This window comes from Schistocerca serialis, chromosome 2 (genome assembly GCF_023864345.2).
Source record: "Schistocerca serialis cubense isolate TAMUIC-IGC-003099 chromosome 2, iqSchSeri2.2, whole genome shotgun sequence".
In the NCBI taxonomy this organism is placed as follows: domain Eukaryota; kingdom Metazoa; phylum Arthropoda; class Insecta; order Orthoptera; family Acrididae; genus Schistocerca; species Schistocerca serialis.
In genome coordinates, this window is record NC_064639.1 from 1,043,482,198 (window position 1) to 1,043,498,815 (window position 16,618).

A 16,618-nucleotide genomic window follows, 5' to 3' on the forward strand; every position below is an offset into this window, starting at 1 on the left:
CTTGCCTATAGGCGTACTTCTATGTTCTCCTGTGGAAGAGCTTGCGGCAGGTGACGTACTTTGTTCCTCCTCGAAACTGTTTTCCGCCACTATTGTCGCTGTAGTCATTATTCCGACTTGGTGTGTGCGCTGTTGCGTCTTCTTCGTGGGGTCACCACTGTGGGGTCTTTCTAGTATGCCCGAACTATAGAATAATACGCAGTTGTTCAGAATAACTTTTATTACTTTAACACTCGAAAAACCAACGATAAACATAAACAACTCTAAGTCACTATGCCAACAGCGGCAAAGATTATGCTCTAATACGTCAGCGATACGATCGCGCTAAACTCACGTGACAAAGAATGTCAAAATGTTTCCACAATGGTATATACTTCTTAGGAGCCTTAGGAAACCTAAAATTGTTGCTGCAATTTATTGCGCTGCAGAGGCTCCCATTTGTAAAAAGCACTGTACAAACCAATGTAAACAACTACTTTTTGTTTTCACGATAGCGCTGAACTCAACAGTTTTATTTACTGGCCGCTTAGCGCGCTGTTGGCGCTGTAGGCAAAAAAATCGAGGCAAAGTGTCGCGACTGTGGTTTCAACTTTCAAGCCTTAACACGGCAGAGATAGGGACATGCGCAATCTATGAAGTATATAGTAACATCTTTAAAGGGAGAATCTTACACATGCGGGGGTAGTGTGACTTCTGTGACAACCATTGTTGATATCTTTGACCATTCGATCAGCTGTTTGCTTTGGCAATAGAAACAAACGTCTTGTATTTGTCTATAAATTCAGATGGCTTCGCGGGCCAAGTGTTTGTCATGCCACAGGCTAGTAGCGATCACCTGTGAACTCTGCGCGTTTACGGTGGTATCAACATAACACAATAAATTATTAGTTACGTTATTAAATAAAAAATTGTTGTTAGAAAAATGATTGCCATTCATAATCACACCACAGAAGAAGAGGACTATGCAATAGATTGGGCCTTACCGTTAGCATTTGTTAAAAAGCGTCACATAGAGTCAATTGAAGGAGGGAGCGAAATAACTCAAACATGGAGAATGAAAGAAAGGGTAAGTGGAATTGCGTATAATGTTATCATATTGATGTATAACGCCTCAGCTTTACAATTGACACTGCTAGAATTGCTGCCGTTAGTGGTTGCTGCCGTTAGTGGTATTTAATAAGCTGACACTCACTCTGTGTTTCTGCCATTATGACACGAATCTAATAAAGTGTTTGTCGGCAAGAAAGTATGAAAGTTTATTTGTATTTCTTGATTTGCGAGTTACTGATATAAAAATTAAATACATCATGATTAAAAATAAGGAGCTATAATGGAAAAGAAAAAAAATAATGGTTGTCGTGGTTGGTCACTATCCTTCAAAGTCTAATCTCTTATGGTCTCGTCATATGAGGGAGTTCAGAATGCTGGCTTCGAGGAAATAATGTCATCATGGCATTTGGAGTAATCATTAATAATTAACGTAAATGGGATGCAGAGGACAATGTGTCACCATGTTAAAGACTAATTTGACTATTTTCTTTCTTGTGAAGATAGTACATACAAGCTTGCCAAGGAATCTTGGTGTCTGCCTTGAGTCATTTGTGATACTGAAGGCTGCTGTGACTAATGCTCTGCTGATAGGGCTGTGTAAAGTTACTACCTCAGTTCAGATCATGAAATCATTAGAGATACAAGTTAAATTTAATTCTGTAAGAGTGATACAAAATATCTAACATCAGATGTCTATAGGATGTTTATCACAATGATGATATGTGGAATAACAGGGACACAAAATGGTGCAAATAGAAAGCTAAAGCATCATTTGAACCATGTGACCAAACAACGAACAGTGATAAATTTTTTTCTCATAGTGGAAACTGAATGTGCAACAGACACTTTTTCGACCACTTAATGTAATACTAAAGGGCATGCCAAATACATTACAGACATATTTACACATACATAGATTTACACAAAAAAAGCATGAAACTGTCAGATTGGACAAGGATTGAACAGAACATTGGTCATGGTTTTTTAATGCAAACTTCTTAGCATTCATTTTAGTAACTTAAGGTACCTCAAAGTGTGGACAGTAGAATGAATCTGACTCCACAAGAATGTCATAAGTTTGTGCCATTTCTCTGTGTTTTATTTGTAAAAGAAACAACAAGTAATGCCACATACATCTAGATGTTTCAGATAGCTCACATTTTGCACAAGAGGCCTCAACAGTTACATTAGTGGGACATGAAAACTATTATTCTCTACACTTTCGAACGTAATCATTGAACTGCCTTCACTACTTCGTACAAAGCACTTTATTACTCTTCTTATGTCAGTCTCATTTTTTTAAGTTGATACATATGCAGATATGTTCCTGTATAAAGACATCCACGTGAGATACAGTACACTGTTATCAATTTAAAAAAATACTCAGCTGTGTCACAAGTTAGAGCCAAAATATTCACATAAATCATCTCAAGTAACATTTTTTGAAATTGTTCTAAAACCCCTTTCCTCTTCCAACTCCTTGACGTATGCTGGCAGTGCATTATGAAGTGTGTCAACAATGTGGTTAACATGTCTTTGGGTATGATGTGTCCTTACTTGCCCTACCTGTGGAGACCCACAGTTTGTATTGTTTCTATTAATTTGTGTATCTCGAGGTTAAATTCTAACCATCAGTGTACATTTGTATATGCACAGGAAAGGTGTTGATCATTGACTTTATAATGTAAATAGAGCTGTTCAGTGTCAGAAAAAATATTAATTCTACAATACTGCTGCATCTTGTTCCCAGAAAATATATATAATTGAATTGTATTACTAATCAGATGATTAATAAGTGTATGTTATGGAATCAATTAATTGTTTTTCACTATTGTAAGTATAAATAACTTTTTAAACAGAACTTTGCAGTGTCACTCGCATAGGTATTTAACATGAATTAGATAGCCCCTTTATGTGATATAATAATTTCTTTTAAATGACTGGTAATTTTATTCCAAAATTCTTTTCTTTAAGCTGCTATGGACTGAAAATTCCGAAACTATTTGTTTGGTGAAATATTTTGCAATGTGTCTCAGTGTAAAACATGTTGAACTGAATCTCTGCAAAAAAATCAAAATAATTTATTCCCTATCGAATTACATTGTGTAACTGCTCCTTTAAATTAAGTCTCACATGGCTGAATAAATAATAATCAAATGTCATTCATCTTTCATATTGTACTCTTCTGCACCATCCTTTTTGTTTTGCAACATGGAGTTCTTTTTTCATGTAGTGTGTTAGCTGTTTTCCTCACTTTTTTCCCTTGTGACCATTCACAGATTCTTGTAGGGCATCTTTTGTTACACAATCCATTCTTATCAAATGCTCCAGCCACTTCCTTTCCCTATTCTTGATTTTAATACCTTCATATTTTGTCTTTCTGGTTGGTTCTGTCTTCCTTTAGACCCAAAATTGTGATGGCTTCTCACTGTTACTATTTGAAGGTTTGGAGTATTTTTACTGTTGTTACACAGTCTTAAGTCATAGTTTATTTTCTTGTTTCAGTACAAAGCATTTAGGAGCTACAACTCCATTGGAGGGAAGTTTGCACTTTAATAACAAAAATACTCATAACATATAAGTTATAGTAACGAGCAAGCCCCTACAAAATGTCTGTTAATGATGTTGCTTTGGATGTTACCACATTTCAAATTTCAGCACAATACAAGTTGATGCTCCAATCAAAATACTTCTTCAGCGTCCCTAAGATGATTATCCAAGGGCTCACAAATATTATTTTTTCTGGCTCTTTAAATTCTTTTTCATTATGTAGGTGGTTCAGAAATAAACTTATTTTTGTTGGTTCATCTAGTCAACACCCTACTTTTTAAAATTGTCATTTTATATTCATTATTCCCTCTCCCCCATGGACTGTGGAGCTTGCTGTGGTGCGGTGGCTTGTATACCAGAATGATATAGATAGCCCACTGTAGATGCAGCAGTCCCCCATTCAGATCTCCAGCCAGGTACTGCTCAGGAGGATATCGTCATCAGGAAAGCCAAAACTCACACTCTACAGGTCATAGTGTGGGGTGTTAGATTCCTTAATCGGCTAGAACATTTAAAAAGGGAAATGAATAGGTTGAAGTTAAATATAATGGGGATTAGTGAAGTTTGGCACTAGGATGAATATAAATTCTGGTCAGTTGTTCAGGGTCGTAAATATAAAATAAAATAGGAGTAATGTGGGAGTAGGTCTAATCTATACCAGTAAAAATGTAAATGTTTATTTGTTCAGAATGTAAATCTCTTAACAGTTCTTCACCAGTTTCTGTGAAATTTTGTCACAACATTGATTTTGAATATACATGTGTTTTTATATACCTGATTGAGCACCATATGCTATATAAATATATCAAGATTTTAAACATGGCTGCAGCAGCAACTGTTAAAATTCTTCACAACAAAGGATGGCAGCCAAAAACAGTTGCAGGATAGAATTTTTTTTTATTAATATATTTTATATATGTGATGAATAAAAATGTAATTTGTATATTTATGTACTGTACGACACTCCAGCAGATACATAAAACTGTGCGCGTATTCGAATGAGCATTGTGTCAAAATTTGAAAGTAATTGGGCCCAAACTCTTTGCCTTTGCAAATGTCTGCTTGTGTCTGTGTATGTGCGGATGGATATGTGTGTGTGTGCGAGTGTATACCTGTCCTTTCCAGAAGTTCTTCACTGCTTCAACATTTTGATGCAATGTTGCATTATTAAAGGGAAAATCTCAAAAAGTTCTTGACTGAACAGGGCTCAAGGTGAGAGAGAGAGAGAGAGAGAGAGGGGGGGGGGGTGGAGGACATGGACAGAAGGGTGGAAGGAAATGGACATAGGGGGGGGGGGGCAAGAGGAGATGGAGGAAATGGACGTATAGGTGGGGGGAGGAGGTGATAGATAGAGAGGGGGAGTAGAAGATGGACAGAGAAAGGGGGGAAGGTGATGGACTGAGATTGGGGGGGGGGGGGGGGAGAAGTATATGAGGAGGACATATAACTGATTCTAATACGTATTGGTTATATGTGTGCTTTCTCTTCTATTTATTTCCCATTTAATTAGCCTGAGCCACAGCCCATGTGCCACATTGGACCACTTTGGTCAATATTATGAACTAGGTTCTTCTGTTTTTTTTTTTTTTTGTTGAGCCATTACTTTTTCATTCTTTCAGATCATTCACTTCCTTCCCTCATCTGAAGCCACCCTTCCCATTCTCTATTTGGTAATTTTTATTGGTTGTGTGATATGTTTCTCCTGAATTACCTTCAGTGCGTCTGTCTTGCCTTTCAAACCCTCCATCGTAATCTGTAATTTGATCATGTCCTTCTTGATCTCTGCGATCCGTCTAATGCCGGTCTTACTATTCCGTAACTCCTCAATTGTTCTGCTGATAATTTTATTCTCTGTTGTCCTTGTCAGATGTCCTAGGGAAGAGATCTGTTTCTGTTTCATTGTACTTGTCACTGGTGCTATTTCTTTATAAACTCTTTCTTTTTCTGCTTTTCTCCAAACTCCGTCTTTTTCTTATTTTTTTTATTTGTTTATTTTTATTTATGCATGTTCTGACGATCGTTCTTTCTATTTTTAGTAATCTATGTATTGGTACAGTTTTGGTTGTTGTAAATATAGTTTTGCCAGTATATGTTATTTGTGGCTGTGTCACTATTTTGTAGTGTTTCAGTTTTGTGGCTATTGAGAGGCATTTTTTGTTACGTATTCTTGGCAACATGATGCATTTTAATCAATTTGTTTATTCTACTGTAACACGATGGTTTCTCATTTGGGTTGTGTGTTGTTATTGCTCCCGAGTATTTAAACTTTTCAACAGTTCTTATGTCATGTTCTCCAATCCTAATTTTTTTTGCCAGTGGCAGTTCCATTTGCATTATTTCTGTTTTTTCAAAAGAAATTTTAAGGCCAAAACTCTAGGCTATTTCCTGCAATGATTGTATTTGTTATTTGGTTTCTTCAATGTTGTTGGTGAGAAGAGTGAGGTCATCAGCAAATCCTAAACAGTTCAACTTTATGGTGCCTTTTTGTGTTCCAGTCTTAATGTTCTTCAGATTGTTCTTGTACCATTCCCTCATTATGTATTCAAGGGCACAACTAAAAAGAAGTGGTGACAGGCCATATCTCTGCCTTAAACCAGTTTCTATCAAGAATGATTAAGAAAGTTTCCCTCTGAACTTAATTTTCGAATTCGTATTTGTTAAGGTAAGCGCTATCAGTTTCATTAATTTTGTTGGAGTCTGAAATGTCTCAAATTTTTTAACAGTGAGGGTCTGATAAACATATCAGTAAATTAATCTACTCTGCCTATTTTCATTCATTGCTTTCATATGGCATCATATTTTGGGGCAATACGTCATTAGGAGAGAAAGTATTCATTGAACAAAAGTGTGTAACCAGAATAATAGCTGGAGACCACCCAATATCACCTTGCAGACATTTGTTTAAGCAACTCGGGATATTCACAGTACGTTTGCAGTACATATATTCACTTATGAAATTTGTCATAAATAACCCATCAAAATTAAAAAATAACAGTGAAGTGCATAGCTACAACACTAGAAGAAAGGATGATCTTCACTATTCTGGATTAAATCTCACTTTGGCACAGAAAGGGGTGAATTATACTGCCACAAAAATCTTTGGTCATTTGCCAAATAGTATTAAAAGTCTGACAGACAGCCAACCAGCATTTAAAAGCAAATTAAAAGAATTTCTGAATGACAACTCCTCCTAGTCAATAGATGACATCTCAGATATGAGGTAGTAACTGGAAAGAAAAAGAAAAAAAAAAAATAATTTAATTAGTTATTTTGTGTAAAGAAAACTTATGTTAAAGTGAGACTTTCCACATCATTACGAATTGGTGTATTCATGATCTGTGGAACAAGGATTAATGAATGTAATTGAGAAAGGCTTGTTTCATTTGTGATAATAAGCCATGATTAATTTCAGAGTAATTATTTGTTCAGGACAGCTTCTCCAAGGTCTGAAGCCTCCTTGGTATTCCCCCAGTTCCTTATCCAGTTCTTCTTTGATCCTATTGCGTAAAATCTTGAAAAAATCTTGTAGGTGCAGTTCAGGAGTGAGATTCCTCTGTAGTTATCTGATACTTTTGTTTCCTTTCTTATAAAGTGGGTAATTATAGCTGTGATCCATTCTTCAGGCAATTTTTCTATTGCCCAAATAATTTGTAAAATAACATGTAAAGATGTCTGAGTTATTTTACAAGCATACTTCTACATTTCTGCAAACACTTGATTTTCCCCCACATGCTTTGTAGTTTCTCATTTCTTTAAGTCCAGTTTTTATTTCTTGTACTGTAGGTGGCTTCATATTTTCTGGTTTGGTTTGTAGAGGGGTGCTTGTGTCTACTGTTAAAAGCTTTTCAAGTTCATCACAGTTCAAGAGCTTGTTGAGTACTGCTGCCATTATTTTTGTGTTTTACTTGTTGTTATGCTCTATTCTTCCATCTTTATTTATCAGCAGTAATGTGGGAGGGTTGTAATTACACAATTATTTATTGGTTGCTTTGAAATATTCTCTGGAATTGGTTTTGTAGAAGATTTCTTCAGTACAGCCTTTTGATATTGCCACTTTGTTTTTCTGATAATTTGAGAGAACTTTTTACTGATGTTTTGGAGGTTAGTTGCAATTTTTTGTTTTGTGAGTTTGAAATTTTGTCAGAGCTTGATGTCTTTCATCATGAATTTTATCACATTCTGTAGTCCACCATGCATGTCTTTTAGTTGATTTACTGTGGCCAATTCTTCAGCATGCTGTTTTAAAATTGGTATTAGTTCCTCAAGATTATTGCTTACTATTGTATTTTGAGTGTTTTGCTGATATTTGTCATTTTTCATTACTGTATGTGGGTATTACTTTGTTTTGTCTCCAAATGTTCTGTCTTTTTTCCTTTAGTGAGGTGAATCTGATTTTGATTTTGACCTAATAATGATCTGTTCCTCTGAGTACTTTAACATTTTAAAACATTTTGAATTTCTTCATGAAAGAATTTTTCCATGTAGACATCGTCCAGATGCCACTCTCCTCTTCTCCAGTCAGGATGTTTCCACATCATAAGTTTGCTTGGTTTTCTTTTAAAATATGTAGATCTAGAGATGAGCCCTTGTGTTCTGCAAATTTCAGCAAGTCGTTGTCCATTTCTATTAGTTTATTTATGTGGAGCCCATTTTCCAATTATATCTCCCTACTTCTTTTCCTTTCCCAGTTGGGCATTAAAAATTAATTAAAAAGCAATAATGAAGAAGAAAGTAGGAATGCTGGTAAACTACTATGTACAGCATAGTGAACGCTTTATTGTAGCCAAGATACACACAAAGCCTATGCCTAAAACAGTAGTTGAGTTTATATGTCAACTAGTTCTGCAGATGATGAACAGATTTAAAAAAATGTTTTATAATGATATGAAAGAAATCATTCAGATAGGTAAGGGAGAGGAATTGTGATGGGGTCTGAAATTCAGTTGTAGGAAAAGGAAGAGAAGGAAAAAATAGTAGCTGAATATGGACTTCGGGAAAGGAATGAAAGAGGAAGCCACCTGGTAGAATTTTGTGTATAGCATAGTTTAATCATTGTTAAAGAGTTATGAAAGAACATTGTATATGTGGAAGAAACTTGGAGACACTGGAAGGTTTCAGATTGATTTTATAATGGTAAGACAGGCATTCTATTTCTGGGGGCAGATGTGGACTCTGATCATAATTTATTGGGTACAAACTGTAGATTAAAACTGAAGAAACTGCAAAAAGGTCAAAAATTAAGGAGATGGGTTCTGGTTAAGTTGAAAAAACCGAAGATTGTTGAGAGTTACAAAGGGAGCATTAGGCCATGATGACTGAAACAGGGGAAAGGAATACAGTAGATGATGAATGGGTGGCTTTGATTGATGATATAATGAAGGCAGCAGAGGATCAAATAGAAGGATAAGGCATATTGGAAATGAAATTGACAGGAAATACAAAAAACTAAGCAGGAATGGCTAGAGGACAAATGTAAGGATATAAAAGCATATATAATTGGGAGAAAGATAGATTCCACCAATAGGAAAACTGAAAAGACATTTGGAGAAGATAAAAGCAGCTGTATGAATGTCAAGAGCTCAGATGGAAAACCAGTACTAAGCAAGAAAGGGGAAGCTGAAAGGTGGATGGAGTGTACAGAAGGACTATAGGAGTGAACTCGAAGGAAATGTTATAGAAAGGGAAAAGGGAAGAGGACATAGATGAAGATAAGACAGGAGATGTGATACTGCGAGAAGAATTCGACAGAGCACTGGAAGAGCATAGTTATAAAGGCCCCAAAAATAGATGACATTCCCTCAGAACTACTGATATCCTTGGGAGAGCCAGCCGTAACGAAACCATTATACCTGGTATGCAAGAAGAATGTAACAATTCCAATAAAAAAAAAAACAAAAAAAAAAAAAAAACAGGTGCTGACAAGTGTGAATATTCCCTAACTATCAGTTTAGTATGTGATGGTTGCAAAATACTTACACAAATTATTTACAAAAGAATGGAAGAACTGTTCAAAGTGCACCTTGGTGAGGATCTGTTTAGATTCTGGAGAAATATAAGAACACACAAGGCAATACTGACTCTGTGACTTATTTTAGAAAATAAGTGAAGGAACGGCAAACCTACATTTATAGCTCTTTTAGATTTGGGGAGAGCTTTTGATGAGGTAAACTAGAATACGCTCTTTGAAATTCTAAAGGGAGTGTGGATAAAACACAGGGAGTGAAAGGGTATACACATCTTGTACAGAAATCAGACAGCAGTTATGAGAGTTCAGGGGCATGAAAGGGAAGCAGTGCTTGAGAAAGGAGTGGGACAGAGCTTTAGCCTATCCTTGATGTTATTCAATCTGGACATTGAGCAAAAAGTAATGGCAACAAAAGGAAAATTTGGAGAAGGAATTAAAGTTCAAGAGAAGAAATAAAAACTTTGATGTTTGCCGTCGACGTTTTAATTCTGTCACAGACAGCAAAAGTCTTGGAAGAGCAGTTGTATGGAATGGACACAGTCTTGAAAGGACGATATAAGATGAACATCAACAAAAGCAAAGCAAGGATAGTGGAATGTATTTGAATTAAATCAGATGATGCTAAGGAAATTAGATTAGAAAATCAGACATTTAAAGTAGTGGATGAGTTTTTCTGTATGGGCAGTAAAATAACTGTTGATGACCAAAGCAGAGAGGATATAAAATGTAGACTGGCAATGGCAAGAAAAGGGTTCCTGAAAAAGGGAAATGTGTTCCATTGAATATAAATTTGTCTCAGGAAGTCCTTTCTGAAAGTATTTATATATAGTGTAGCCATGTGTGGAAGTGAAACATGGACAATAAACAGTCTAGACAGGGAGAGGCAAAAGCTTTTGAAATGTGGTGCTACAGCAGAATGCTGAAGATTGATGGGTGGATCATGTAACTAATGATGTGGTACTGAATAAAATTGGGGAGAAACAAAATTTGCAACACAATGTGACTAGAAGAAGGGACAGTTGATAGCCTGGTAGGACACATTCTGAGACATCAAGAGATTACCAATTTAGTAGTGGAGGGAAGTGCTGAGGATAAAAACTGTAGAGGGATACCAAGAGGTGAAAACAGTCAGTGATTGGGGAAGGGAGGTGAGAAAGGCAGGAAATGCATAAGATAGAATATGGCACACCTACACCACTACTCCGCAATCCACCTTAACTGCATGTGGCGGAGGGTGACCCGTACCACCACAAGTAATTTCTTTTCGTGTTCCACTCATGAATAGACAAGGGAAAAACAACAGTCTATATGCCTCAGTATGAGCCCTAATTTCTTGTATCTTATCTTCTTGTTCCTTGTGCACAATGTGTGTTGGAGGCAACAGAACAATTTTTAGTCAGCTTCAAACACCAGTTCTTTAAATTTTCTCAATAGTGTTCCTGAAAAAGAATGTCACCTTCCTTCCAGAGATTCCCATTTGAGTTCCTGAAGCATCTCTGTAGTAATACTTGTGTGGTGTTTGAATCTAGTTCTGGCTGCAGGCAGAGGAAGTTGTGTGCAGTGCTTGATGATGTGGAGGAGTGGGTGGGGAGGGTAAGATGGAACAGAGGAAGCATGAATCCTTAGAGAATTCTTGGGTGTGGGATGAGTGAAGTTAGGGTCATAAGGCAGAATTGGAGGTGTGTGAGGGTGGGGATAATGGAGATTGAGACCAGAAAAGATTGGAAAAGATGAATGTGTTGCAAGGACAACTCCAGTCTACATAATTAAGATAAGTTGGTGTTGTGGGGAAAGATCCAGATGGCTCAACTTATGGAGCAGCCATTGAAATCAACCCTGTTGTGACCATCAGTGTGTTTTGCTACTGGGTGGTTAACTCTGCTGTTGGCCACAGTTTGGCAGTCACCATTTGTTCAGGTGGACAACTAATTAGTGGTCATGCCCATGTAAAATGCTGAGCACAAATTACTGCATAGGTAGTAATCATACAACTGCTTTTTTAGGTTACCCCCTGTCCTTGATAGGATAGGATGAGCTTGTTACAGGACTGGATTAGCATGTGCTGGGTGAAGTATGTGTGTTGTAAGAATGGACTAGAATATTACATAAATTGGTTCATCTGAAACTTAATCAGAGTCAAACCATTATTTAGAAATGTTCCTGCAGTATTTCCTATTGGTCAGTTTGGATTCCGTAGAAACACTGGAACACGTGAGGCAATACTGACCTTACGACTTATCTTAGAAGAAAGATTAAGGAAAGGCAAACCTACGTTTCTAGCATTTGTAGACTTAGAGAAAGCTTTTGACAATGTTGACTGGAATACTCTCTTTCAAATTCTAAAGGTGGCAGGGGTAAAATACAGGGAGCGAAAGGCTATTTACAATTTGTACAGAAACCAGATGGCAGTTATAAGAGTCGAGGGACATGAAAGGGAAGCAGTGGTTGGGAAGGGAGTAAGACAGGGTTGTAGCCTCTCCCCAATGTTGTTCAAACTGTATATTGAGCGAGCAGTAAAGGAAACAAAAGAAAAATTCGGAGTAGGTATTAAAATCCATGGAGAAGAAATAAAAACTTTGAGGTTCGCCAATGACATTGTAATTCTGTCAGAGACGGCAAAGGACTTGGAAGAGCAGTTGAATGGAATGGACAGTATCTTGAAAGGAGGATATAAGATGAATATCAACAAAAGCAAAACGAGGATAATGGAATGTAGTCAAATTAACTCGAGTGATGCTGAGGGAATTAGATTAGGAAATGAGACACTTAAGGTAGTAAAGGAGTTTTGCTATTTGGGGAGCAAAATAACTGATGATGGTCGAAGTAGAGAGGATATAAAATGTAGACTGGCAATGGCAAGGAAAGCTTTTCTGAAGAAGAGAAATTTGTTAACATCGAGTATAGATTTAAGTGTCAGGAAGTCATTTCTGAAAGTATTTGTATGGAGTGTAGCCATGTATGGAAGTGAAACATGGACGATAAATAGTTTGGACAAGAAGAGAATAGAAGCATTTGAAATGTGGTGCTACAGAAGAATGCTGAAGATTAGATGGGTAGATCACATAACTAATGAGGAAGTATTGAATAGGATTGGGGAGAAGAGAAGTTTGTGGCACAACTTGACCAGAAGACGGGATCGGTTGGTAGGACATGTTCTGAGGCATCAAGGGATCACCAATTTAGTATTGGAGGGCAGCGTAGAGGGTAAAAATCGTAGAGGGAGACCAAGAGATGAATACACTAAGCAGATTCAGAAGGATGTAGGTTGCAGTAGGTACTGGGAGATGAAGAAGCTTGCACAGGATAGAGTAGCATGGAGAGCTGCATCAAACCAGTCTCAGGACTGAAGACCACAACAACAACAAACCCCTTTCATTATTTATATTGCTCCTTTTTTTAAATTTTGAGTGATTGTTTTGCAAAACTTTCATTTTCCCATCATATTGCACAGTACTGCAACAGGTGGTGCACATGTCCATAGTAAGAAATAGCATTCTTAAGACACAATGTATTTACATAGCCATTGGTCAATAGTTAAAAATGTCCCCTAATAAATGACCACCTAACCAAAGTTATAAACTCCATGTAAGATATTTGTTCAGTGCTACGGTCCCTAATTCTAGGATTATATTACTTCCAGGTTTCTCTCTTACACCTCTAAATCCTGTCCATATAGTTTTTTTTTCTTATTTACCACGTAGAACAATCACTAAACCATCTTTCTAATTTTTCTGTTGCCACCAAGACCTTCTGCTGTAAATCAGCAATCTTGTATCCATTAATAAAAATACTAGTATCATCTGCAAACAACCCTGGCTTTGCTGCTGACAAGTGGTGCTGTAAATTATCATCAAAGAATTACAGAGAGCCCATCACAGGTCTTGAGGTACTCTAAAGTTAACTTCCCTTCTCCCAAAAAGTAAGTTTTATTTTCATTTCATGTTTATACCATCTGCTGCCTACCAGAAATACAAGACTTAAGTAAGATGTAGGCATTTCCACAGATACTACATTTTTATAACTCTCGAATTTGTAGATCATGATAGATACGATCAAATGCTTTAGAGAGATCTAGAAATAGTTCACACTTTAATTCAGATTGGTCTGTAGCATTCAAGACTTGCTTCAAGAAGTCAAAGTCAGCTGTTTAAATAGCTGTACTTTCCTGAAACCATTTTCCAGTATTAACTAGTACTTTATTTTTGTCCAGAAAGTTACATCTTTTATGGATTACTCATTCAGTTGCCTAGAAAAGCAAGGCAGTAGTGAGATTGATCTATAGAGTGGTGTCTCTTATGTTCAATCCTTGCTGTGAAGTGCCTGTATTATTGACTGTTTTAGGTTTGTTGAAAATGTTTCTGCACTAAATGGCAGTTATATCAGTTAGCTAAGAGAGTATTTTACATGAACTTAGTTTAATGGCCTTTTTTGGGATACCACTAGAATTGTAGAAGGATTTAATGTTACTGATTGAATTTATGAAGTCAGTTGTTGTCACTTGATACACAAATGTGGATTTTCCTTTTTTAAAAAAAATCATTATTTGAATTTCATTGGCTTTTAATTAAATTTTGTGCAATAGTTCTGTAAAGTTCATTAAATGTATTAGAAATCTACATTTATTTATTTTATTTATTTATTCATCCATTGATCACTTGGCACAACAGTATGGGACATGTCAGGTACACCACAGACATAATAAATACATACATACACATACACGCAATAAGATAGTATTAGGCAAGGACAGGGCAGGAAGTTGCGCATGGCCTTATCAAAGGAACCATCCCAGTGTTCACTTTATTCACTTGGGAAAACTATGGAAAACCCAAGTCAGGATGGCCATATTCTTCCGAATATGAGTCCAGTATATTATCACCACCTTACCCAACTCCCTCATTTTTTTGATTTGGAAAGAGAACTGTATGTACCTAGTCTTCAAAGAGCTTACATCGTGCGTGAGAAGGATAATCAGTCATATCTCTAAACATGAAACACTCCTGAATTATACAAACACATGAACACGTTGTATTACATTTTTGTGGAAAAAAAAAGAACTAAACACATAAACCCCCACAATCATTATACCCATCACAACTTTTCTCGCAAATGGTCCCCTTCTCTGCATCTGAAACAGAAAAAACAAGAAACCAACAGCAGAAACCTTCTTGTGCAAAGACACAACAGCATATATGGTAAATCAGATATCAGTAAAAAGTTCACAACAGTAAACAAGGCCTAGAATATCTGCAAGCTAACGTATACATCTACAATGTGGAAACACTTCTCAACAATAAAGGTATTTGACTCTTCTCTAAAAGCTGTCTTCATCACCAACCTCTATATATGTTGGCAGTGCATGACACCAAAGTGGCTCACACGTTTTTGAGTACAAATTGTTCTTACTGTTTCTACATGGAGGGAGCCACAGCTACAGAGTGTTACAACTACAGTAACTGTTATTGTTTTCAGGTCTCCAAATTTAGCTTTTGTCATCAGCACACATTTCTATATTGTAGGGAGGATAGAGTGAGTGTACACAAATTTTCAAAAATGGGCTTGCAATGAGCCCTTGTAGAGCTGTGTGACAGGATTTGAATAGCCCTTTCCCTTAATGTAAAAATTTCATTTAAGGGCTATTAGTTTTTCCTCAAAACACTATTTCATAAGTTACAAAGGACTATAAGTAACCAAAACAAGCCAGTGTAGCACCTTCTGGTGAGCATAGTTTTCAAATGATTCTCAGAGCAAAACATACTCGACTGAGTGTCTGGTAGAGTTTTGTTACATGGTCTTTTCAGTTTGTCTTTATCAACATACAGTCCTAAAAGTCTTGTATATCAAACTCTTTCTAACTCATTTCTATCCAGTATCAGTTGGAGATCTTGGTTTTGATTCATTTTTACAAATCGAATATAATCTGTTTCCTTCACATCAAGGGTCAGCCTGTTGGCAGTGAACCATGACTATATGGACTTGAGGGATTGATTGTTGTCATGAACAGAGATTATTTAACAGCACTTACTATTGCCCTAGGTGGATGTGAACTCCTGTGAGAACTTGGTACAGGGTTTGTACTGAAGAAATGTTTAGTACTTCTGTTGGTGGAACTAGAGATAATAAGCAAAAGAATGTTGTACCTGGCACTGAAACACAACATTCATCATTTTGTAGTTGACTTTCAGACCCCAACTGAGACCAATGTTGTGACTTAAAACATAGTGAGAATGAAGTGCAACCTGTTAGCTTAGCCATCAACTGTGTGTAAGTCAACAATGTTCCTGCACAACTGGGTTGATGTAGAAATGTGAAATCAGTAGCTTGACAATATGTAAAAGTATAATTCATACAATGAAAGAAGAGCCCTGTTAGCTGGCAGTGCTCTTGCCAGCTTTCAACCGCGAAGCACAAAAGGTTGCTGGTGGCAGCAAAACTATGTGACTGAAAACAATATTACCTTGCAGAGCTGCAGTGACACCGAGGCATTACCATGGGCAAATACATACAAAATCATGTTACATTACCAGTTGTGGCTGGCCCACGAAATGGCCACATCACAACCACTTTAAATGTCAGGGCTCTTCTTCTGCTATATGTACTATAAGAAGGGATCTTCAGAGCTGTTAGATAACAGATAAAAATAGAGATAATGGACAAAGAAAGAGATTTATGAAATGGCTTTATACACAGGATTTAGTTTAGTTTTTGTGTTCACGTGCTTCTGTGAATAAGTGAATTGTGTCTGCATATTTTACTGCATTGACTAGTGAGTACTAATTTATTTAGAAGTTTTTGCAAAAAATTTAGTGCATCTTCGTTGTGTGAGCTGAATTTGGAGTGTAGTAAAAACCAAAAACAGTGTAGCAGCACGATGTAGACTGCACCCAGATATTCCTTGGATTTGTGTTAGATTATTTGTAGTATCTTGGATTAGTGTTAGATTACTTGCAGTATTGAAGAAAATTGATTAAAAACAGATAGGGACTCCACCTGTTGTGGGCAGATGCTGGGGAATTTGAGTGATGTCTGTAAACAGCTGGAAGCTCAGTTGAC

General features: G+C 36.7%; 1 protein-coding gene across 3 annotated transcripts in view; it reads left to right on the plus strand.

Annotated features, from left to right (window-relative positions):
* Nucleotides 1-758: 758 nt before the first annotated feature.
* Nucleotides 759-16,618, plus strand: part of LOC126458470 (regulatory-associated protein of mTOR) — a 336,732-nt gene continuing 320,872 nt past the window's right edge. For all 3 annotated transcript variants that reach the window (XM_050095547.1, XM_050095548.1, XM_050095549.1), the window contains exon 1: nt 759-1,066. In XM_050095547.1, the coding sequence (XP_049951504.1) occupies nt 923-1,066 (144 nt within the window). In that variant the 5' untranslated portion in view covers nt 759-922. The remainder of the gene's footprint in view (nt 1,067-16,618) is intronic.